General features: G+C 46.3%; 1 protein-coding gene across 6 annotated transcripts in view; it reads right to left on the reverse strand.

Annotated features, from left to right (window-relative positions):
• Nucleotides 1-2,391: 2,391 nt before the first annotated feature.
• sh2d3ca (SH2 domain containing 3Ca) overlaps nucleotides 2,392-25,463 on the reverse strand; it is a 62,120-nt gene continuing 39,048 nt past the window's right edge. For 4 of the 6 annotated variants that reach the window (XM_010877341.4, XM_020053578.3, XM_010877344.4 and 1 more), the window contains 11 exons: nucleotides 13,591-13,719; nucleotides 10,405-10,557; nucleotides 8,799-9,076; nucleotides 8,455-8,583; nucleotides 7,437-7,564; nucleotides 6,671-7,197; nucleotides 6,062-6,177; nucleotides 5,289-5,460; nucleotides 5,020-5,131; nucleotides 4,482-4,700; nucleotides 2,392-3,771 (listed from right to left, as the gene is read on the reverse strand). In XM_010877341.4, the coding sequence (XP_010875643.2) occupies nucleotides 3,596-3,771; nucleotides 4,482-4,700; nucleotides 5,020-5,131; nucleotides 5,289-5,460; nucleotides 6,062-6,177; nucleotides 6,671-7,197; nucleotides 7,437-7,564; nucleotides 8,455-8,583; nucleotides 8,799-9,076; nucleotides 10,405-10,557; nucleotides 13,591-13,719 (2,139 nt within the window). In that variant the 3' untranslated portion in view covers nucleotides 2,392-3,595. The remainder of the gene's footprint in view (nucleotides 3,772-4,481; nucleotides 4,701-5,019; nucleotides 5,132-5,288; nucleotides 5,461-6,061; nucleotides 6,178-6,670; nucleotides 7,198-7,436; nucleotides 7,565-8,454; nucleotides 8,584-8,798; nucleotides 9,077-10,404; nucleotides 10,558-13,590; nucleotides 13,720-25,463) is intronic. The other 2 variants (XM_010877342.4, XM_010877343.4) reach the window with 2 other exon arrangements.

Below are 25,463 nucleotides of genomic sequence, written 5' to 3' on the forward strand. Positions count from 1 at the left end.
CGAAAGCTTTTCATAATTAGAGAATTGCCTCTATTCCTTTTTACCACTTCAGCCATATCATTTTAAATACACACCTTACATACGCTACCACACACATACATTACACAGTCACGGAGGGGGTCTGAGGTAGCCTGATTCCACATTTATGTGTTGTTCTAAGGGTACTTTTGGCTGACAGCTACGTACGAGATCTGGAACCAGGCTATGTCTGAGTGGGCCTCCGTTCTGCCCTGAGAACATTCTGGATCACTTTCAGACTGAAGCACATTCATTCACGCCGGTTAAAACCTGAATCCTGTGGCAACAGTAAAGGCTCAAACATGTTATATGACCATGACAACAAAGTCTGTCAGGCATAAAATAGTAATAAAATCATTAGTATTTGGAATGCCACATCTTTTAAAAAGTCAAAGTAAGAAAACAGTACAGTCACAAATGTAATAAATGTGCCCCGAAGTACAATAATTCACCGAGTGCTTTGGGGGTATTTCTAATGGTGTGTGTGTGTTTGACAAATGGATAGTAGCAAAGCAAGCATGCTCAACTGGTGTACTTCAATTGGAAAGGAGACACATGAAACATTAATGACATACTAGAAAAAGGTAGAGGAATGTTTCCCAGAAGAACCCCCAATAAGATAAGGGCTACCAAATAGCACTCAAACTAAACCAGAATCATATGAAAAATTAATGGCTTGCCAGAGACAGAGTGAAAAAACCATCTCAGAAGAGCCCTCGATAAAACTATTATATGACTGCCTCTGAACAGCACACAAACAAAACATTTGGCAGAGGTACAGTTTGCCTCAGACAGTTGATGTGATTTGGCAACATTAACTTTATGATGTGTGTTGGAGCAGATACATGACTATTTGTCTGTCTGTCTAAGATGTTCAACATATGAAAGTGAATGGCAACCATAAAACCCTATACAAGAACATTCTTTAACCCAAAACTGCTCATTTGAAAGGATAGGTAGCATTATTTTTTACTCACCACAAAAGAAGTGCGGTCACAGACATAATGATCTGGTTTTAGTCATTATCTGGTTATTTAGAACTCCAAAAATTGTTATGTTCGGGGAAAACTGACTAACTGATCTTTGCAAATACCCACAATGCACTACTGTCAACATCATAAGGAGAACCCATTTAGATGAGAACTACTATTCCACATACCTGAAGCCTTCACCTCTGGATTACTAAAATTTAACTAATTTATAAACTCACCTAAAGTATTATTAGGAACACCATACTAATACTGTGTTTGACCCCCTTTCGCCTTCAGAACTGCCTTAATTCTACGTGGCATTGATTCAACAAGGTGCTGAAAGCATTCTTTAGAAATGTTGGCCCATATTGATAGGATAGCATCTTGCAGTTGATGGAGATTTGTGGGATGCACATCCAGGGCACGAAGCTCCCGTTCCACCACATCCCAATGCTCTATTGGGTTGAGATCTGGTGACTGTGGGGGCCATTTCAGTACAGTGAACTCATTGTCATGTTCAAGAAACCAATTTGAAATGATTCGAGCTTTGTGACATGGTGCATTATCCTGCTGGAAGTAGCCATCAGAGGATGGGTACATCGTGGTCATAAAGGGATGGACATGGTCAGAAACAATGCCCAGGTAGGCCGTGGCATTTAAACCATTTCCAATTGGCACTAAGGGGCCTAAAGTGTGCAAAGAAAACATCCCCCACACCATTACACCACCACCACCAGCCTGCACCGTGGTAACAAGGCATGATGGATCCATGTTCTCATTCTGTTTACGCCAAATTCTGACTCTACCATCTGAATGTCTCAACAGAAATCGAGACTCATCAGACCAGGCAACATTCTTCCAGTCTTCAACTGTCCAATTTTGGTGAGCTCATGCAAATTGTAGCCTCTTTTTCCTATTTGTAGTGGAGATGAGTGGTACCCAGTGGGGTCTTCTGCTGATGTAGCCCATCCGCCTCAAGGTTGTGCGTATTGTGGCTTCACAAATGCTTTGCTGCGTACCTCGGTTGTAACGAGTGGTTATTTCAGTCAAAGTTGCTCTTCTATCAGCTTGAATCAGTCGGCCCATTCTCCTCTGACCTCTAGCATCAAAAAGGCATTTTCGCCCACAGGACTGCCGCATACTTGATGTTTTTCCCTTTTCACACCATTCTTTGTAAACCCTAGAAATGGTTGTGCGTGAAAATCCCAGTAACTGAGCAGATTGTGAAATACTCTGACCGTCCCATCTGGCACCAACAACCATACCACGCTCAAAAGTGCTTAAATCACCTTCTTTCCCATTCTGACATTCAGTTTGGAGTTCAGGAGATTGTCTTGACCAGGACCACACCCCTAAATGCATTGAAGCAACTGCCATGTGATTGGTTGATTAGATAATTGCATTAATGAGAAATTGAACAGGTGTTCCTAATAACCCTTTAGGTGAGTGTATATACAGTACATACTGTATACTGGGCATTCTCTTTATGTCTCAAACTACACTTTGAGTCATTAAAGTTGGGCCATTTTTCTAGATCAGAAGCATGAACAATATTTGTTAGCCTTTGGTAAACCATGCTGTTTACATAGGCAAACTAGCCAACTAGCTTGCTGAGTAAGATGACCACATGGTATTTTTGCTAACTGATTCGATTACTTTAAGTGGGCTATTTTCAAAATGTTGCTTAAATTATGGCTCAGTAAGCGATTGCAGCTTGAAATTAGCCAGTTAACTAGCTATGTGTTGAAATACACTGGCTGAGTCATGCCAGGATAAGGTTAAAAGCATAGCTAGTAGGCTAGTTGGATAGTACAATAATAAAGTATTTGTTTGTAAGTAGGCTGAATATTCAATTGAAATGTGTGGTACAAATTTTGGTTTCATATTATTTAGCTACGTTTGAAAATATTTCTGTGTTTACAGTGTAAGAAAAGGCCTGGTCGGCAGGGTCCTCTTTATGACATCACAGCCCTCATAAAAAATTGTCTGACTTGACTTTGGAAATCTTCTGAAACCTTATCGCTTTATCTCACAACTCTAAAAATAGAAATGTGTGTGGTAACTTTTGCATCAAGGCTTTTGATAGGCCAGCTAATGCACATCTATTGTTTAATGTGGTTAGGTTTATGCTACCATCACTTAATGGTAATAGACCAGGTGTCTTGAAGGACAAGCACATTGTGTTAAATGTTACTGTCTCTTTAAGTGAGTGATACAACAGCGTGGCTATAACAGGTACCATAAGGACAGGGCGGGTGCAAGTGAAAACAGATCCCATGCATCTTAGCTGTTTGACCCTCGGCTCACACCGTAGTTCTCTGTACATTGCAGATGGGTAGGATACCCTACTTCCTGCACTGTCGAGAAGCTGTGAAAAAGCCCTTTGTGCTTTCCTGGGGATGTACGTTGAGATGCTCCGTTCTGTCCAACTGTTTTTCGTCTTCTCTCCAACCAGTTTTTTTGCTTTTCCTTGTGAGCCAGCTCCCCCCATTTCATTTCCCATTGGACTATTCTGAATCCACGTGCCTTAAGGCAACATAAAGAAGAGACAGGCCGTACCATTGTGAGTGATGTATTGTGTAAAGGGGTATTTGGGTTGATGGGTGCTATAGCTCGCTGTGGCGTACGGGTGGTTCAAGCTTGTGGGAAAGAGCAGTCAGGACCTTATCGAACTTCTCGTAGCGTTCTGATTGGCTGCCCTCCGAACCCCTGCTTCCCCATAGCAACCTCATCTGGAAATCTGTGGTGAAGATCTCCAGAATCTCTCCTCTCTCCTGGAAGCCTAGCGGAAGAGGAAACAGAACAGAAGAGAAATGGATGGGATGATATCAGAAACATTGCACAATACCCACGGCAGTTAAAAAGGCTACAGAAATTCTGCTCAGACGCCAAGGACAGAATCCGTACCGACAAAGTGATCGATGTAAACATCCTGTCAACCATCAACTCCCATCTCCCAAAACAACACAAAGCCTCAATCATTATTTCCCAATAATTTCAAGGAAACACAATATACATCATAGTGAACATGCTCCCATGCACACGCAGCCACACACATATTATACAGCAACTTCCAATGTAACACAACACTACAGTCATTCCTCAGTGAACAAATCAATGCACACAAGCCACTAGTTAGACAGGGTCTTAGTGTTTAGTACATAAGCATGTCAATACATCTGACACAGAACACTATTCATATGCTATTACATCCCAGGCCTGGTTTCACAGACCTGGGTTAAGCTTAATCTTATCCCTGGACTAAAAGCACTAAAAGCAACAAAGATTGAGTAAGTCTGTGAATCTCTAATGAGATTCTCGGGTTTCCTGACTGTAACCCTGGGTCCAGGAAACTGGCCTTGCATGTGCAAGGCAACACGGCTGCACGCATGCACAAACAGCCCCTGTACATATAGACCTAGATCACGCACACACACACACGTACACACACACACACACACACACGCACACACACACGCACCGATCCCTTACCCTGCAGTTTGGTCTCAGCGTTGGTGCGGTACAGCCCACCGTGGTGAGCGATCATCCTGGCTGCCTCTAGATGGGACATCACCACATCAACCCCCGCCTCCGCGTTCTCCCAGGCTTCTATCCCCACCCCTAACCCCTCCCCCACCGCCACACCCCTTTCCAGCAGAGCCAGCAGAGGGATGACGTGAGGGAACGACGTGTTGGACAGCACACTGCTCTCTAAGACACACACACACACATGGAGAGTGAGTCAGATCCACTGATCAAATAAATACAATATGACTACTCTTACAGAGCCAGCCCAATCCTTATCTTCATTACACCAATGTATTCACTCTAAAAAGATCTGATGTGATCTGTGGAAAGAAGATTCCCAAACAGGTCTGCCTATGTGAATGCAGCCTGGGAATCATAACACATCTTCATGGATGATATGATTGGTCAACAGACAATTTTTTAAAAATCTCCCTGGGCAAACGCCCCCTGATGTATTCCGCCCACCTTAGCGAGGTGCTCTCTGAGGCAGCGGATTCTGTACCTTTGCCGTCGTTCATGTTCTTCATGAAGGGCTTGAGCTTCTTCTCATAGAGGATGGCTCCCTCTGTGTGCCTCTGGCGCAACGTCATCCATGTCTGTTCCAGACGTGAGATCTGAGAGAGAGAGAGAGAAAAAGGGAGAGAGAGAAGAGGAAAGAGAGGGAAAGAGTAAAAAAAAGAGAAAGAAAATGGCACAAGATCACATTTGTTAGTATAGACGGTATGTGTGTATTTAGTGACTCTGTATTTGCTGTATAGGGCTGGTCCATACCTGTGGTAAGTCCAATGCTCTCATCACAGCAGCAAAGCCGAACATGTTCCCCAGGTTACTCTTGAGTTGGGCAGCCAATTGGATGGTCTTGTGGAGCAGCGAAGCCCTCTCTTCTGTGCTTCCGGTACAGCCCAGCAGGTCCACGGCCATCATTATGGACATAGTGTAGAACCTAGGTGTGGGGGACGGGAGACAGAGGGTGTGGGGGACGGGAGACAGAGGGTGTGGGGAACGGGAGACAGAGGGTGTGGGGGACGGGAGACAGAGGGTGTGGGGGACGGGAGACAGAGGGTGTGGGGGACGGGAGACAGAGGGTGTGGGGAACGGGAGACAGAGGGTGTGGGAACGGGAGACAGAGGGTGTGGGGGACGGGAGACAGAGGGTGTGGGGGACGGGAGACAGAGGATGGGGGGACGGTAGAGAGGGCTGAGCGGGATGAACAAGAGAACAGCCTCAACGCTAATGCTAGTCTTAACCACAAACCTCAACATCAACCCAAACCTCAACACTAACCCTAGTCTTAACCAAAACCCCAAACCCAATGCTAACCCTAGTCTTAACCAAAACCCCAAACCCAATGCTAACCCTAGTCTTAACCAAAACCCCAAACCCAATGCTAACCCTAGTCTTAACCAAAACCCCAAACCCAATGCTAACCCTAGTCTTAAGCACAACCTTAACTTCAACGCTAAGTGTAGTCTTAACCACAACCCTAACGCTTGCCCTTAACCCTAACCAAAACACGAAACCCAACCCTACATATTATGTTATACCTCTCCAGCAGGTCAAGTCTCAATTGATGCCCGTGAGGAAGAGTCAAAAGCTCCAGCCCTGAACCTACTCCCATCATCCTCTGCATCTCCTTGGTAACGCCAAGTATCCTAGCAACCTGCAGACAGAAAGGTAGCACAACACAGAGAGGAAAAACAGTGAGAGGCAAGGAAAGAAGGGAGGACATAAAGGAGACAGGGATGTAGGTTGTAGGAGAGGAAAAGAGAGAAGAGGAAAAGGAGAGAAAGAGCGAGGGAGACAGGGAGGGAGAGAAAGGGTTTACTGTCATTTCTATGTTAATGGTCTCTGAGAGGCTTGGTTGATTGGCTCCTAATTCACGTTGCAAATTAATACTGGAGTGAATAGTGCTTGAGGATCGCAGTCATCTCTGCATTAACCTGTGGCTGCTCGCAGGAGTTAAGCGAGCTGCATGATAGACAAGTGTGTCTGACAGCAGGGGATTAGTGACATCACAGATTCGCTTTTACAGGAAGGCGACACACACACACACACACACACACAACACCAGTGTGCGTCTGTTACCCTATTCACTGTCCTACAGGCTAAAGGATGGTGTGTGCGTTTACTATTGGAGACAGTGGCGTCCATACCTTGCAGTCTGCCATCGTGATGTGTTTAGCCACCGTCCTGGCGTCAGCCTCCGCCAGCAGCTCTTTGATTCTCTTCAGTACGCTCATCTCCAAGGGCTTGTTCTCTTGTGGCATCAGGGACGAGATGTACTTCCCCGGTCGGAAGGAAGAGGCCGTCTCCACCAGGGGGGCGCTGAACGCTTCCCCCCCGGCCCCCTCCTCCCTCTCCGGGACGACTCCCCGTCCCTCCTCCACGCGCAACCGCTCCACGTAGCTCTTAGCCGGAGGCGTGGGAGGCACGGCGCACGGCTGGACCCCGGGACAGGGGCCCGGGGAGGGCCGGAGATCGCAGTAGCTTCCCCCCGTCTCGGAGCCGTCTGCCGGGGCTGGGTAGGGGCCGTGGCCAGGGGTGGAGCTAACGGCTAGCACATCCGGGAGGTTGTTGTTGGAGCCTGGGCTGAGCTGCGGGTCGCTGGACCGTCTCAGTACCGGGGAGGGGGGCACCGTGGCCAAAACCCTTCCTCCAGATTGGGTTCTGTGTCTGTGGACTGGAGAGAGAGGCAGGGGTTAGACATCATGAACGGCATGTCCCATACGCAGGTTCAATCTGGACTGGTTTACTTAGCGAAGGTCCATTCAACTCGCCTGGGGAAATGGAACTGATTGTCTGAAAAGTGAAAACCCCATTTCTGATGATCTAGACCAAGGGCGCTCGGGGATAAAAGAGAGGCCGCCACATCATTTCGATGTAAAAAGCTATTGTTCTTGTCTTGGATGCAGAACTCACCGTGGCTGTATGCTGGGGAAAGAGGTGTTTCCCCGACGGGCGACAAGGGGCAGCGATATTCCTGGATCTGATCCATGCTCATGGCGCAGTTCCTCAGGGCGTCCTTGTGGTTGTGAATGGTAGAAGGGCTGCAGACACAGACAGCCTCATTACAGGGACTTTAAAACAGGAAACATTTTCCTTTAAAGGTAAAATATGACCGAGTCAGCTTCCGCAGCATCATTGAAGCAACTCCTCTGTTTTGGCGTCTCGAGCGTTTCGACACACCGGCGGTGCCACTTGTGGAAAAGTAATCTCTCCGAGTATCCCCCTTTAAATCCTTATCGTCCTAATATTAGATTGGGTTCGACTGGGCTCCCATTAACATGTCTGAGTATTATTGATTCGATTAATGCTCCAAAAGTCAATATCATAACATACGTGATAGCTCTACATTTTCCCCTATTGGTTGAATAGTCTAAAATCTAAGAGGAGGTCAAACACAGGCCAATCTCATCCATGTCCCAGAAATACTGGTACTGAATAATCAATTCATAGTATCGCTGTTATGTCATGTTTGTTCATGAGCATTTCCAGATAGCTGAAATACAGCTCCGGAAAAAATTAAGAGACCACTGCACCTTTTTCTTTCCTTTCCAAAAAAGTTGAAAAGGAACATTTTGAGTGAGGTGTTAAATTTGCAGTGGACTCTTAATTTTACCACTTCTGTTCCTCACTCAAAACCTTCCTTTTCGACTTTTTTCCGGAGCTGTGGTTCTGGGAGAAGAATAAGGTTGGCCCACTCATACAACAAGGTAATAGCTGCTGTGCAGAGGAAGAGTCATGCATTCTAGGGACGTGTCGACGGGTCAGTGTGGGAGCGATTGGTGTAGCAGCTAGACTAACAGAGCCATATTGTACAGAATGTATAGTATGCCTCTGACCTAGAACATTTTCAGTGAATCCAGAACAGGGGGTGAGAGTGAGAAGAGATCTGTGCTCTGTCATAACAATGGTGTTTTGACCCAGAAACACACACCACCTGCACACTGCGACAGCAGCGGCCTCCGCTCCTAGATTTGGTATCGGCGGTAGCAGGGTCGGTCCTGGGACTTGGACCTGTACCTGGAGAACTGGTGGTTCCACTGGACTGGTGGACTCCACGTCACTGAATGAGCAACGGTTTACAGCGTTGGTTTATATGGCTGACACACACGTACAAATGTATATATAAGCACACACTGAACAGTTTCAAGATGAAAAAGTAGAAGAACAAAAAGATGAAAAAACAAACAAGCAAGAAGAAGGAAGAAAGATAACAAAGTATGATATGTTACGACTATATACAGTAAGTCTGTCTCTTGTTTTCTTATATTCTCTAACCTGTGAGGAATCAGCTTTTCTGTGGTCAATCCGTCATTCATGGTTACGCTCCGCCTCTTGATATACGCTCCTCTCTGACTGGATGGCGAGTGGGCCGAGCCATGCCTGCTATTGGCTAAGGCAAATGTGGCTTCTAGGTAGCGCAGAGGGAGGGTGCGTATGATTGGACAGTAGATCTGAGCCCCACTGGGCTGGGAGACAGGCCGCCGCCCAGAAACGTAAAACCGGACTAGCTCAGGTATGGAGTTGAAGCTTTCCGTCTCTAACAGGTACTGGACCTTTAAATAAAAGCAGACATGATTTACCAGTCAAATCCTTGCAACAGTCAGAGACAAAATACAACAATGTTAGTAGTAAAATAAATACTCAAAAGAAAACTGCAACAGTCAACCTTTCATATACAATAATTAGGTCTTCAATAAAACATGAATATACTGTATTTCACAAAAGTGAGTACACCCCTCACATTTTTGTAAATATTTGATAATACCTTTTCATGTGACAACACTGAAGAAATGACACTTTGCTACAATGTAAAGTAGGAAGTGTACAGCTTGTATAACAGTGTCAATTTGCTGTCCCCTCAAAATAACTCAACACACAGCCATTCATGTCTAAACCGCTGGCAACAAAAGTGAGTACACCCCTGTACAAATTGGGCCCAAAGTGTCAATAATTTGTGTGGCCACCATTATTTTCCAGCACTGCCTTAACCCTCTTGGGCATGGAGTTCGACAGAGCTCCACAGGGTGCCACTGGAGTCCTCTTCCACTCCTCCATGACGACATCACGGAGGTGGTGGATGTTAGAGACCTTGCGCTCCTCCACCTTCCGTTTGAGGATGCCTCACAGATGCTCAACAGGGTTTATATCTGCAGACATGCTTGGCACCCACCCCTTCAACCTCTGCAGCAATGCTGGCAGCACTCGTACGTCTATTTCCCAAAGACAACCTCTGGATATGACGCTGAGCACGTGCACTCAACTTCTTTGATCGTCCATGGCGAGGCCTGTTCTGAGTAGAACCTGTCCTGTTAAATCGCTGTATGGTCTTGGCCACCGTGCTGCAGCTCAGTTTCAGGGTCTTGGCAATCTTCTTATAGCCTAGGCCATCATAATGTAGAGCAACACTTATTTTATTCAGATCCTCAGAGAGTTCTTTGCCACGAGGTGTCGTGTTGAACTTCTAGTGACCAGTATGAGGGAGTGTGAGAGCACCAAATTTAACGCACCTGCTCCCCATTCACACCTGAGACCTTGTAACACTAACGAGTCACATGACACCGGGGAGGGAAAATGGCTAATTGGGCCCAATTTGGACATGTTCACTTAGGGGTGTACTCACTTTTGTTAGCAGCAGACATTAATGGCTGTGTGTTGTGTTATTTTGAGGGGACAGCAAATGTACACTGTTATACAAGCTGGACCCCTACTACTTTACATTGTAGCAAAGTGTCATTTCTTCAGTGTTGTCACATGAAAATATATAATCAAATATTTGCAAAAATGTGAGGGGTGTACTCACTTTTGTGAGATACTGTACATTATCAATAGTTAATTGACAGTCTTCTTGGATTGACTAGACTTGTTACTAAATCTTTAATACCTTTGAGTCATTACTGGTCTTGACCAGGACCTTGGTGATCTTGAAGTGTAGAACCTCATGGTTCCAACGAGTAGTTAGGACGTAATCCCCCATGTTAACCAGCGAATCTCGGATCAGGAAATCACCATTTCGCAGAACCACTGTTTCTGACACCTAGATGTCAATAAGGGAAAGAGAGGTTATTGAGGAATGTTAGTAAATGGACAATAACACTACAATAATCAGGGTCATTCTATACCACACATTATGAAATGGGTGGTTCGAACCCTGGCCATGGATTGGCTGAAAGCCATGATATATGAGCCCATAAGGCAGGGATGTGACAAAGCATTCATATTTACTGGTTTAATTGCGTTGGTAACACGTTTGTACAGCTCTTAATCATCCTCTTTTTGCTAAAATGTGTACTATAGCATGCTTGAGTTATAATAACATTGTAAAATGGTTGGGTATCTTTCACATATATAGCTAAGACTGCTCACAGTGTCTGTACATTCACAGTTTGACTCAAAGTCAGATTGTTATGCAACCCTATCCAAAGAGCCGAAACTGAAATGGATGCACTCGTTAATGTCAGTGGCTCTGGATAAGAGCCTAAGCTAAATTACTAAAATGTAAATGTGAATATTCTATGAATATCCTATGAGGACTTTTACCTTGAGTTATACACCGATCAGCCATAACATTATGACCACCTGCCTAATATTGTGTAGGTCCCCCTTCTGCCACCAGAACAGCCCTGACCCATCGAGGGATCTACTCCACTAGACCTCTGAGGTGTGCTGTGGTATCTGGCACAAAGACGTTAGCAGCAGATCCTTTAAGTCCTGTAAGGTGCGAGGTGGGGCCTCCATGGATTGGACCTGTTTGTCCAGCACATCCCACAGATGCTTGATTGGATTGAGATGTGGGGAATTTGGAGGCCAAGTCAACAACTTGAACTCATTGTTGTGTTCCTCAAACCATTCCTGAACCATTTTTGCTTTGTGACAGGGCGCATTATCCTGCTGAAAGAGGCCAATGCCATCAGGGAATACCGTTGCCATGAAAGGGTGCACATGGTGTGCAACAATGCTTAGGTAGGTGGTACGTGTCAAAGTAACATCCACATGAATGGCAGGACCCAAGGTTTCCCAGCAGAACATTGACAAAAACACCACACTGCCTCCGCCGGCTTGCCTTCTTCCCATAGTGCATCCTGGTGCCATGTGTTCTCCAGGTAAGTGAGGCACACGCACCTGACCACCCGCGTGATGTAGAAGGAAACGTGATTCATCAGACCAGGCCACCTTCTTCCATTGCTCCGTGGTCCAGAACTGATAATCACTTGCCCATTGTAGGCGCTTTCGGCAGTGTGACGGGTCAGCATGGGCACCCTGACTGGTCTGCGGCTACGCAGCCCCATACGCAACGAACTGCAATGCACTGTGTTCTGATGCCTTTCTATCAGAACCAGCATTCACCTTTTCAGCAGTTTGAGCTACAGTAGCTTGTCTGTTGGATCGGACCACACATCCTTCTCTCCCCACATGCATCAATGAGCCTTGGACCCCATGATCCTGTTGCCGGTTCACCACTTTTCCTTACTTGAACCACATTTGATAGACCAGGAACACCCCACAAGGACTGCAGTTTTCGAGATGCTCTGACCCAGTTGTCTAGCCATCACAAAGTCAAAGTCGTTCAGATCCTTACGCTTGCCCATTTTTCCTGCTTCTAACACAAACTTTGAGGACAGAATGTTTACTTGCTGCCTAATATATCCCACCCACAAGACAGGTGCCATGATAACCAGATTATCAGTGTTATTCACTTCACCTGTCAGTGGTCATAATGTTAAGGCTGATCGGTGTAATAATGCCAGGAGACATTTAAGTAAAAGGGATGGAGGGCTGGGGTGTATGACCAGTAAGGATGGAGGGCTGGGGTGTATGACCAGTAAGGATGGAGGGCTGGCGTGTATGACCAGTAAGGATGGAGGGCTGGGATATGACCAGTAAGGATGGAGGGCTGGGTGTATGACCAGTAAGGATGGAGGGCTGGGGTGTATGACCAGTAAGGATGGAGGGCTGGGATATGACCAGTAAGGATGGAGGGCTGGGATATGACCAATAAGGATGGAGGGCTGGGGTATTTGACCAATAAGGATGGAGGGCTGGGGTATATGACCAATAAGGATGGAGGGCTGGGGTATATGACCAATACACCACTAACTCCTGAGGTGCTTCAAATTACAAACCAATTACTGACACAATTAAAACAGATTTTTTTTTTTTCTCAAATCCAGTTTTTATTCAGGCAGTTAGGATCTATGGGGTGTGGTATATGGCCATTATACTACAGCTCAGGGCAGTTCACACACTGTTTAGTATTGAGACCAACAGCAGCATTTACCTTTGACAGTAGAGCATGGCTTTTTGCGCATTACTTGCTGAAAGATTTGCACCGTGTCTAGCGGTGTGTAATTGCATTGTAACAAATATCCTCCACACGGCCAGCAGGGGGCGGTGCTGCTACAGGCCAGACCAGCAGCAGAGAAAGCCAGACAGACTTGTGGCAGTGCTGTTGCCGCTGACTGCGTGGGAGCCCATCACCATAGAGACAGAGTACACTGTTTTAGCAACGAGGGTTCCCCCTGCTCAGACTGTTTACTCCAGTGTGAATGTAGCTTTATGCTAGCTAATGATTTCCTGGGGCTTCACCTGGGTGAGGGGGCACTCACACAGACGCTTCAACTCACTACAGAGTGTGGGTGTTCAGCACCAACGACAGCCACACACACAGCTGTGCCCTTCTAACCTCCAAGAGAGAGTAACATTTTCCAAGTTACAGAATGTTCCTGTTTTTTTAAGACAAAGAGCATATGGAAGGCTCTACATTATGCAAATGAAGAGATATGAAAGCCAAAAAAACCTGAAGTGGAAAGTGAAAGGCGAAAACATTTACAAATACAGGCTTCTCATTCCCATTAAACATCACTAAGACAATGTTAGGTATGTAGACTCTTTTATATTGAGGTTAAGGTTAGGGTTAGGGTTAGATTAGGGTTAGGTTAAGGTTAGGTTTAGGGTTAAGTTTAGGGCAAGGAAGCATGCAATTCCTATTTTCTGGTCCCCATGAGGGTAGCTGTACAAACTTGTGTGTGTGTGAGTGTGTGTGTGTGTGTGTGTGGGTGTGAGTGTGTACCTCGCGGGGGATATGACCATGGTACCACCCGTGACTCCGGATGTCACTGCTGCTGAGTTTAAGCTCCTCCTCCAGCTCTTTCCGTAGCTTCTCCGGTGGTGACTCCAGCAGGTACTTCTCCTTGGAGAACTGGAAGGAACAGCAAACACACACACACACACACACACACACACACAACATGAGACAGACGGTCCCACGGTAGGAAGGTGGCTCGCAGGTGCCAGTGATCATATTCATTAAATGCACAAGCGAGCACTAGCATGCAAGCATTCGATTTTAAGTACTGTACAACACAATACACTGAACCCAATACCCACTGACCTTATTTTAAGGACAGTTTTAATTCTAGGCATTGTGAAGCTATTTTTATATTTATTGGAAGTTGGTTTTAAATACCTGTTATATATTATACTATGAACTAACTTCCTCCACTCCTACACACAGGAAAACAGAGCACCCCAGCAGACAACTCTCCGGTTTGCCAATCATTATGGAAGACCTTGCACATCTCAACCGTACGGTCATTGTAATGTTCCGTTAATAACAACATGAAGACAAATACAAGTTAAGACATCTAGGTTAGAGTCCTGGTCTATGAGGTAAAGAACAGGAGGGGAGGACAGAAGGAGAGACAGAATGCCAGAGAGAGGGTGAGAGAGGGAGAGAGCGAGACTGGGTGACAGAGAGAGAGAGAGAGGAGATAGAGGAGAGACTGGGTGACAGTGAGAAGGAGAGTTTGACAGAGAGAAGGAGAGAGAGGGAGAGAGAGGGAGAGGGAGGGAGAGGGTGAGAGGGCCAGAGACAGTGTGAGAGTGAAAGAGACATCACAACAATTTAATTAAAATAACAATCGCATAATACAATTCTCGATTTACTACTAACAATGAGAAACTTCCACTGCGCCGTAATGTCCAACACACCCCTAACCTGGAATGAGTTTAAACTCCCTGACACTGTTGGTCACTAGGTAACTAACATGGCATACTCAGACGCTGTCTGTCCATAAATGCTATTACTGGTCAAAGTAGATTGGTTTTGTGTTTTAGTTGCGTTCCAACAGCAACAACATGTTCTTTTCAGATTCTCTTTATGGAGCTTTGGTTTTTTAGATGCTTGTTCGGGTACAAATGGCAATTTCTAAATGGCATTCTAGATGTGCAAACGAGGCAAATAAAGTATCATGAGCAACCAGGGTGCAGAGACAGCAGCATTAAGGACCCAGAGGTAGATGCATGTGTAACTATAAAAGAAACTAATATTTGTTAAATTTCATTTTCTCCACGTTTTAGCATCTGCTCTATGTTCACTTGCATAAGAATGCACCTAAGTGTTGATATTTTTATGACGATCCATTCTCAAAAAATGAAAACGTCCAGATGGAAGTGTTGTTACTTTAGACCTCAGCAGCAAAGGGGGGCCTATCTGCTGGAAAAGTGTTCCGGGTTACCACGGAAGGTGACGTGCGACAACACAAAACAATTTATAGACATAAATCTCACAACAAGTCTCGTTCATCTAAATATAATCACTGTAGTGTGAAAACGCTCAAAGAGATCAAGAGACCGAGGTAAACTGTGATGTAGAGGGAAGACAGAGAGAGAGAGAGAAAGAGAGAAAAACAGAGAAACAAAAGAGGGAAACAGGAGAGGGGAAGAATAAGAACAAATGACAGAGACAGAGAGGGAAAGAGATAAAGAGAAGGAAAAGAGGAGAGGGGTGACCAGACCGACAGGATCTGACGGCATCTCTCCACTGTCAACACCAGATGCAGAACCACCAAAACGAGCAACGACGGCGCAGTCTCAACGGGGCTTTGGGACGCTATATGGAAAGATCTGACATTGCCTGACAGCCGCTGGGAGTAAACATTATCGGAGTACACGTCTACTGTACAAATATGATTCAAATATGAGAACACTTCCTGAGTGTCTGTTAGTGTGTGTGTGTGTGTGTCCCCATCCATCAGTGGAGCTGTCTAACTGTCTGTACGACTCAGTGAAAGACACAGAGATGAAGGGGCTGCATACAATCGATGCAGTATCGCCCTGGGTCTCCCTCCTCTTCTTGGAGATAAATTGATTAAACCCCCACTTTCTACTTCGTCCTCTTCTCCTCCTGCTCCACTCTTCTGTCTCTCCTCCTCCTGCTCCACTCTTCTGTCTCTCCTCCTCCTGCTCCACTCTTCTGTCTCTGCTCCTCCTGCTCCACTCTTCTGTCTCTCCTCCTCCTGCTCCACTCTTCTGTCTCTCCTCCTCCTGCTCCACTCTTCTGTCTCTCCTCCTCCTGCTCCACTCTTCCATCTCTCCTCCTCTAGGGAAAGACGGAGGGATGGTGGGGGGCAGCAGTTTCCACTCAGATTAGATTTGGCGGCACGTGTGTGAAGCGCAGTGGGCTAGAAGCGTGTGTGTGTGTGTGTTTGTCTGTCTGTGTGTGTGTGCAGGCGTGAGCGTGTGTGTGAAACGGATTCAGGGCAGTGAAAGAGCAACGAGGTCAACTGTGAAGTTATTGCTTTTCCTCATCTCCGTGGTGACCCAGGAGAGACTGGCCTTGCTTCAGACATGACTAGGTGTGTGACTTACAATGAGAGCGATGAAAAGAGATAAGGAGAGAATGACAGACAGAAACAGAGAGACAGAGAGAGACAGACAGAGAGAGACAGACAGACAGAGAGGCTCATGCTTTTTTGACTTCAAAAAAGTGAGATAGGCATGCAGCTTGAGTCCCACTCTCTTTAATATTTATATCAATGAATTGGCAAGAGAACTGGAAAAGACTGCAGCACCCAACCTCTCCCTACTGGACTCAAATCAAGTGTCTGCTGCTTGCCGATGAACTGGTGCTCCTGTCCCCAACCAGGGAGGGCCTACAGCAGCACACAGATCTCCTGTTTCCGACCAGAGAGGGCCTAGAGCTCCACTTAGATCTCCTGTCCCCGACCAGGTACGGCCTACAACAGCACTTACAGTGGATATAAAAAGTCTACACACCCCTGTGAAAATGCCAGGTTTTTGTGATGTAAAAGAATGTTTGAGGGGGAAAAATAAAAACCTTACAATAACCTGGTTGCATAAGTGTGCACACCTCTTATAACTGGGGATGTGGCTGTGTTCAGAATTAACCAATCACATTCAAACTCATGTTAAATAGAAGTCATTACACACCTGCCATCATTTAAAGTGACTCTGATTAATCACAAAGTTCAGCTCTTCTAGTATGGTTTTCCTGACATTCTCTTAGTTGCATCTCAGAGCAAATGCCATGGTCCGCAGAGAGCTTCCAAAGCATCAGAGGGATCTCATTGTTGAAAGATATCAGTCAGGAGAAGGGTACAAAATAATTTACCAAAGCATTAGATATACCATGGAACACAGTGAAGACAGTCATCATCAAGTGGAGAAAATATGGCACAACAGACATTACCAAGACTAGACATCCCTCCAAAATTGATGAAAAGACGAAAAGAAAACTGGTCAGGGAGGCTTCCAAGAGGCCTACAGCAACATTATGGTCAGATGAAACCAAGGTTGAACTGTGAAGCATGGTGGTGGCAGCATCATGTTTTGGGCTGTTTTTCTTCAGCTGGAACCGGGGCCTTAGTCAGGGTGGAGGGAATTATGAACAGTTCCAAATACCAGGCAATTTTGGCACAAAACCTTCAGGCATCCGAAGAGGAAGTTCACCTTTCAGCACGACTACGACCCAAAGCACACACCCAAATCCACAAAAGCATGGCTTCACCAGAAGAAGATTAAAGTTTTGGAATGGCCCAGCCTGAGCCCAAGCCTGAATCCAATTGAACATCTGTGGGGTGAGGTGAAGAGGGCTATGTACAGGAGATGTCCTCGCAACCTGAAAGATTTGGAGCGCTTTTGCAAAGAAGAGTGGGCAAATATTGCCACGTCAAGATGTGCCATGCTAATAGACTCCTAGCCAAAAAGACTGAGTGCTGTAATAAAATCAAAAGGTGCTTCAACAAAGTATAGGTTTAAGGGTGTGCACACTTATGCAACCAGGTTATTGTGAGTTTTTTATTTTTATTTTTCCCCCTCAAAGATTTCAGTTTGTTTCAATAGAATTTTTCATGTTATAAGTCACATTAAAGGTGGAAAAAGTTCTGACATGATTTATCTTAGTCTCATTCTTTTACATCACAAGAACCTGGCATTTTAGGGGTGTGTAGACTTTTTATATCCACTGTAGATCTTCTGCAAAAATTCTGTCAGACTTGGGCTCTTGCAGTAAACCTCAGTAAGACAAAATAATGATTTTCCAAAAAAGGTCCGGTAGCCTGGACCCCAAACATAAATTCTATCCAGAGGGGGGGCCAAGTAATTGCTTTCATGTCACAAGTCACATTTGGCAGCAACAATAATATTTCCGATTTTCATGTTGCCTTCAAAATAAAGGTCTGAAAAGTGTCTATAGTTTTAGTTTGTATTGTGTAGGCTACATTTTCAAAGGTAAACTGTGTGGTGGAAATTATGAGGATACATTTCTATTTCAATAATACTTTACATAGGTTAAAGAATATTATAAGGTGGAGCACACTGAGAAATGGTTAGCGCTTAAGTTAATGTTGAGAACATTCTCTAATATAAAAAAATCCTTAATTCACTTCTGTGGAAACCTCCCCACTGTCACTGACGAGGCTGCATTACATGAACAAAAGCATTAACTAGACATTCAAACCCATTGGGGGAGGGGCTATCTGGCTATCTTACCTCGGCTTGAGCATCAACACTACAGGTTCAATAAGGCTGTGATTCACCTGAGAGACAAGGCAGGAAGGGCATTCTATACCATCAAAAAAGAACATTAAAACTAGACATTCCAATCAGATCCTGGCTCAAAATACTCCAATCAGTCATGGAACCCATTGCCCTCTATGGCTGTGAGGTCTGGGGTCCACTGACCAACCACGATTGGGATTAACACCCAATTGAGACTCTGCATGCAGAATTTTGCAAGAGCATCTTCAAGGTACAACGCAAAACCTCAAAAAACATGTAGAGCTGAACTGGGACTATACCCACTAATCCTCCAAACCCAGAAAAGATCTGTGAAATTTCACACCCACCTAAAAGAAAGTGACTACCAGACTTTTCATAACAAAGCCCTCATCTACAGAGAGATGAACCTAGAGAACAGCCCCCTAAACCAGCTAGTAATGGGGCTCTTCTCACAAACACACCCCACAGAGCCCCAAGAGAACAACACAGCCACACCCAACCAGACACACCCCACAGAGCCCCAAGAGAGCAACACAGCCACACCCAACCAGACACACCCCACAGAGCCCCAAGAGAACAACACAGCCACACCCAACCAGACACACCCCACAGAGCCCCAAGAGAACAACACAGCCACAGCCAACCAGACACACCCCACAGAGCCCCAAGAGAACAACACAGCCACACCCAACCAGACACACCCCACAGAGCCCCAAGAGAACAACACAGCCACACCCAACCAAATTATGAGGACACAAAAAGAAAACTATTTGACCCACTGGAAGAAAACAGTCAAATCTAAGCAAATTAGAATGCTACCTTACCCTAAACAGAGAACACACAGTGACAGAATACTTGACAACTGTAACACACCCAAAATTAAGAATGTACAGACTGAGCATGGCCTTGCTATGGAGAAAGGATGCCATAGGTAGAACTGGCTCCCAAGAGAAAACAGACTATATGTGTATAATACACTGCCCACAAAATGAGGTGGAATCAGAGCTGCACTCCCTTACCACTTGCAAGAAGTATGATCACATCAGAGCCAAATATTTCCCACAGATCAAACACACACACACACAAACACACACAAAGATTTCAAGATGAAACCCAACGCTGTTTGTTGGGTATTCTTTTAGGATAGGTGGAACAATATGCCATCATAGCAGCTCGATTTGTGACCCTCTGCCATGAGGAAAGAACAGTCAGTGCCACAAAAACATCACTTTGGAATGTCTTTACTGACTTTACCTCGCCATTCTCACCAGTGAATTTATGGACATATTTACATTATGTATACATTGTATAAAATTAAGATGTCTTTATTCCTTTAAAAAAAAAAATCGTAATGTGTTATCTTCAATTATTTTTTCTTTTTCAGTGGTGTATTTAATTTCCATTTGCTTTGGCAATGTAAACAAATGCTTTAGATGCCAATAAAGCCCACTGAATTGAATTGAGAAAGACAGACAGAAACAGAGAGAGAGAGAGACAGACAGACAAGCCATACAGACCCACACTGATAAACTCTTGCCTGTGAGGGAAAATATTTTTCCTTGTCCTTCTGACTAATAACTATCACTGTGCATTACTTATAGCTTTCTGATTTTCCACTTGTTATTTTCCACTTGCGCTGCAATGTAAATAAATATTTCCTATTCCAAAAAAACTCCAATTAAATTTAATTGACAGAGTGAGAGAGAGAGTGTGAGAGTGAGACAGAGACACTAAAGAGAGAAAGTTAGAGGGACCGGGATGTGTGCGAGAGTAACAGAGTTGGTACTCCCGGCACTCTCCTCCGGCTGAGTGCCGGGATCTCTAACCCACTTACAGTGGTTTCCCCTGTGTGCTGGAGTAACAGCCTCACACACCTCTCTGTCCTGGAGAGCATAAAACCTCTGGCTGTTTGTTAATACAACATCAAAGAAAGGGAGAAGTTGGGTCTGCATGCGTGTGTGCGCGTGTGTGCGCGTGCGTGCGCGTGCACACGAGGGAGGTGTTGGTGGGAGAAAGGCTGGGAAGACGTTCACTGAAACAGTGTGGAGAGGAGGAGAGAGGAAGAGTTATTGAGGAAGTACAATGGAGTGTGAAAGACCATGCCATTCACACAACACCATCCCAGCCCCTGTACTGCAGCCTTCGTTGCTGTGGAAACCTCTCATTGTGTGAATTGTCCGGGTGCCGGTCCGATGTACAGTGCAGCATTCCTGACTCCAGCGGCACAAAGCAGGCAGTCAGACACACGAACACAACACACGGACACACACACACACACATCCTACTGTTGCCAACTCGCTGCACTCCTCATGTATATATTAGATATTAAACCTGGAAGCTCATTTGTCTCAATATTGTACCGGAAAGCTCTTGGCTGACATTACCGCACCACCCTCAACACACAGCAACATAATAACCTAGCTTTATACGGAACATACTGCAGATACTTATACAGCACACAGCAGACGGCCAACTGGCTGAAGTTCAGACCAGCCTCATCGTTCTCCTAAGGGGTCCTTATTTTCACGGACAGAAGACGCAGGTTTACAAAATGTCATGGTGTGCAGCTGATTCGGGAGATTGTGCAGTCCTGCAAGGAAGCCCCATTAATGGATATGGAGGGGGTGGGGCGGGGCTGTGTGGGGGGAGTTACGGGAGGGCGGTGGGCAACACCTGATGTCATCAATAACAGCCCCGGTGAGCCATCACCTCATTTACCCAGACACCCACCATCCTCCCACTTCTCCCCCCCCCTCCCCTACTGTATCCAACATACATACAATGAAACGCATACAATCTACCAGGTTACCCTATTCAACTACTACCAAAAAACAACAACAGGGAAAACGAAAAAAACGTAGGAAAAGACCCCAAATCCTACCCCCGCCCTGACCAGCACAAAGAAAGTGAAAAAATCATTCGCTTGAAAGGGACAAGAGGTTGCTCTTAGATCCAAGCCCATGATAAAATGTACAGCCATTCTCTTAGGTGGGCCATACCCCAGCCCCGTTGCCATGACAGCAGCCTGTGATTGGCGGGGACCGACCCTCGGTACCCTACCCCCAACCCTCCCTCCCTCTCCGTACCCCCTCTCTCCATCACTCTCCCAATTATCCCCCCGCTGAGGGAGTTAGGGACCTGGATTACATGCCCCACCCCCTCCACCATATCCCACCATGTTCACACACGCCCGTCTCCCTGGTCATGTTTCATCTGATCTCCTTGTGCACCTGATCCAGGTCTCGTATTCCTCCCCGTTTCGCCGTCACTCCCCAACAATTTATCACCACAGGCCAGGGGGGTGAGCCTGATGAGTAGCCATGTTTTAATGTAAAGAATGGTAAAGGAGGACAAGTGTGGCTTAGGTTTGACCTCGCACAGAATGTAACTCTCAGCTTTAACTCTGAGCCTTAAGCTCAGCAGATTATATCCTCATGTAATTCACATACACAAAATCTGCATTTAACACATTTTCTTAAGAGTTGCCTCACTGTCATCCTGCTCCACATGCCTCACTATACATAGATCTCCATGATATCCATACTCCAGTTACTTCAGGTTGAGGCCTAAGGGTAGTTTTGGGGGACCCTGTCTGTAGGGTATTGGGTCCATCCCCTCTGTAGGATGAGATCTCTGTCGGCTGGGTCTGGAAGCGGGACAGATAACAGATCTCCACTGTCAACACGCTCGCATGTACATCCTCACGCAGTCAAACACAACTACTGCTATTCTTCAGCCATGCCCGGCTCAGTGCCAGCTGTCTTTGGCACACACAATGTACCCATCATTCAGCAGGGTCTCAATGCTTCAAACCCCAACACTGACTGACAGCTAGGCCACAGGATTTGACACACTCCTGGACTCACAGTAAGCTGTGGGGATCTCTCCTTTTTCTCTCTTTCGCCCAACTAATTTCTCTCCAAGTGTCTCTCCTCAATTCTCTCTCTCCCTCTGCTTGTTTTTCTTTCCCTTCCACTCTGTCTTCCCCCTTGTTCCTGGATAAGAGCTGATAAGACCTCAAATGATACGTCTGATTATGAAGTGAAAAAGGCAATACCAGCGGAGTGGGTGAGAATGAGATGGTGAGGGGGAATTGTGTAAACACACACAGTGAGAGAGACCGAGATGCACCGAGCTCTAATGATTTCTGATTAAGTAGATCTCCAAGCGGTTTCACCCCCCCCGACTCTCAACCTCAGTTTGCAGCAAAGGATGTCTAAGGGAAAAGTGCGCATAGACACACACACACACACACACACACACACACACTTATGTACACAGTCAAGCATCACATTCAGTATGAACCTTACATTGACGAATGCAGCTTAATGGTCACAACATGCTCCCAAGCTACTTCCTTTCTACATCTGGAAACAACTTGTTATAAAAAATAGGTCGTCTCCAAGTCACTGTCTGTGTGCCTGTGTGTACAGCTATGTCTGTGTACATTCACGTGTGTGTGTGTGTGTGTGTGTGTACAGCTATGTCTGTGTACATTCACGTGTGTGTGTGTGTGTGTGTGTGTGTGTGTGTACAGCTATGTCTGTGTACATTCACGTGGGTGTGTGTGTGTGTGTGTGTACAGCTATGTCTGTGTACATTCACGTGTGTGTGTGTGTGTACAGCTATGTCTGTGTACATTCACGTGTGTGTGTGTGTGTGTGCGCATGCAGGGAACCAGCCATTTTCTTTTTTTGCATTTAGATGAAGTCATCACCAGAGCCAGTCCTGTCACATGGAATCAGCCTCCACCCACCCCACACTGTGACCCCACCCCTTTCCATCCCTTCACCGGCCCCATGGCTGGGTGGGGGTAGGAGCCTGGATGGAGCGAGGCCAGGGTGAGGACTGGGGCAAGGCCTGGGGGCTTGCGGGGCCGAGGCTGGGGAAAGAGCAGGGTGCAGGGTGGGGGGGGTTGTGGCATGACTACCCGATTAGGAGAGGACAGCTGAGGGGTCGGTGGGTGGATCGACCCTCCCTGTCCCAGCGGCAGCACCGTCCATCAACCAGCAACCCACTCAGAGGCCCTCACCTGGGGGAGGACACTGCTTTCCCTGCCCCCCTCCCACCAAAACGACACAGAACCCGGGAGAGGAAAGTGGCTGCTAAGAGGCTTGATGTGCCGTGGTTTCCCGCTGTAGTGCAGTGGGGTGGACTGAGGGGGAAACATGGCCCAACGTGAGCTACGCCTTCTTCTGCTTCACTAGCCTACAGTCCTGTTCCCCGCTAACCGCTGGCAGCGCCCGACATAGACGGTCAAGGCTGGTTGGGAACGCGTACAAAACCCCCATCCTTACCGGGCATATGAAACCCCCCATCTAAACCCATCTCCCCTTCTCGCCCTCACCATCTCTTTATTCTCCCATCTCCCCCTTTCTGTTCCTGTCCTATCTCGCTCCATCTCCCCTGCTCATTCTACTGCTTGGCTGTATCCTCCATCGCTCTCCTCTCCATTTCCCTCCCTATCCTTCTCACTTTCTCTACCTGTCTCTCTATCTCATTCCCCTGTCTCTTTATTTCCTTCTGTCGCACCCCCCCCCCCATCCCTGGCTGTCAGTTTGTTCATTCAACGTAGCAGCGTGTGTGTTTGTGTGTGTTTGTGTGCGTGTTTTCATTGTTGCCGTGAGACTGGTCGGCCCATTACACTGACAAGAACAGGAGCAAGACGCCGATGTCTTCAGGGAGAGAGAGAGGAGAAAGAGGAGCGAGAAGAGCAGGTGAAGAAGAGCGGAGGAGCAGAGGAGGAGAGAGGAGACGATAACAGGCTTACAATTCAGGGATTTGGATGGCTAATTTACACACCAGAGAGAGAGGAATTTGGCCGGATTAAACCCTGGATGGCAAAGGATTGAATTTCAATGTTCAGGTCATATGAGGTTCCCAACACCCCCCAACCCTCCTGTGACTGGGGCCTATTATATTTCCAATGACAAAAAAGGTTACCCGTGAACAGACTGGTGTGTATGAGTTCTGTTTACAGATGCATGGAGCGCAGAGATTATATAACGCCCATTGGATGGAAGATCATAACCTGTCTGTCTTTTCTGTCTGTGTTAGATTTGAACGGTAAATGTGGTATTGCCATGCATTGGCATTGAGGAGTGGTCAGGAAGAGTTAGGGCTGGGCCCCTCCCCCTCCCTTCTCCTCTGGAAGGACGGACACGTGCAGACACACACACACACACACACACACACACACTCAAAATGAACAGCCCAATAATGGCAAATTTGCAGGCTCTCAAAGGTCACAGGTCAGGGTCTTGATGAATTGTGGGTTTGGTGTCCCTCATCAATACTAACCTGCTTTTGCTCCTCTAGGTCAGCCACGTGTGTGTTGTTGTGTGACAGTCTGCGTGTGTCCACTGGAGTGTGTGTCTGTGTCAGTACATGCTGGAAGCCATGAGTCCGGAGGCTATCCGTTAACGTGCTGACAAGTGCTTATGTGTGAGACTGAGTCGAAACAGCCGGCAGGAATCGTTTCGTTCAGGCCTTTGCGCGGTCAGATAAACCGCAAGTCCCAAGATGCCCCTGTCTCCCACTCCCAGGCCTCCAAGGAGAGGAAGAAGCAGGAGGAAAGTGTCAGGCGAAATGTGAGTGCATGTATGTGTGTGTTTGCGTGTGTGTGCGTGTTTGTGCAGATCGGTAGTAAAATACAGAGACGCAGCACCCCTTCCGTTGATAAATCAATAAACACCAGGCCTGGATTAATTGTAGCTGCCTAAAAGACACAGTAGGTCAGAATTATGTAGCCGCAGACAACCAAACAAAGATGGGAGATCTCATCACCACCAAAGAGAGACAGATTTCCCAAAGATGCAGTGGGGAACACATGAGGAATCTTAAAGCCAGAGATGCTGAAAGCAGACATTGATTGAACTGAGACACGACTCACTAAACCAGTGCTGCTGTGGCTGTCTAGATGTCAGATAGCTTCTCAGCTTTTTCTGTCTGACATTTGTTTACGACAGTGACTAGTACGACTACCGCACTATCAATCCCAGACATGTTTAATTTGGGGAGAGACTTTTTTATTTTCTTCTCCTCAGTCTGCCCTGGTGAAATTAAGATTAAATTGACTGAGACACTGAACAGTAGTGAATCAGAAGAGAGAGGGCACTCATATTCCCTGCCCCGTTAATTTCC

The sequence above is a fragment of the Esox lucius genome, chromosome 14, assembly GCF_011004845.1.
Source record: "Esox lucius isolate fEsoLuc1 chromosome 14, fEsoLuc1.pri, whole genome shotgun sequence".
Lineage (NCBI taxonomy): Eukaryota > Metazoa > Chordata > Actinopteri > Esociformes > Esocidae > Esox > Esox lucius.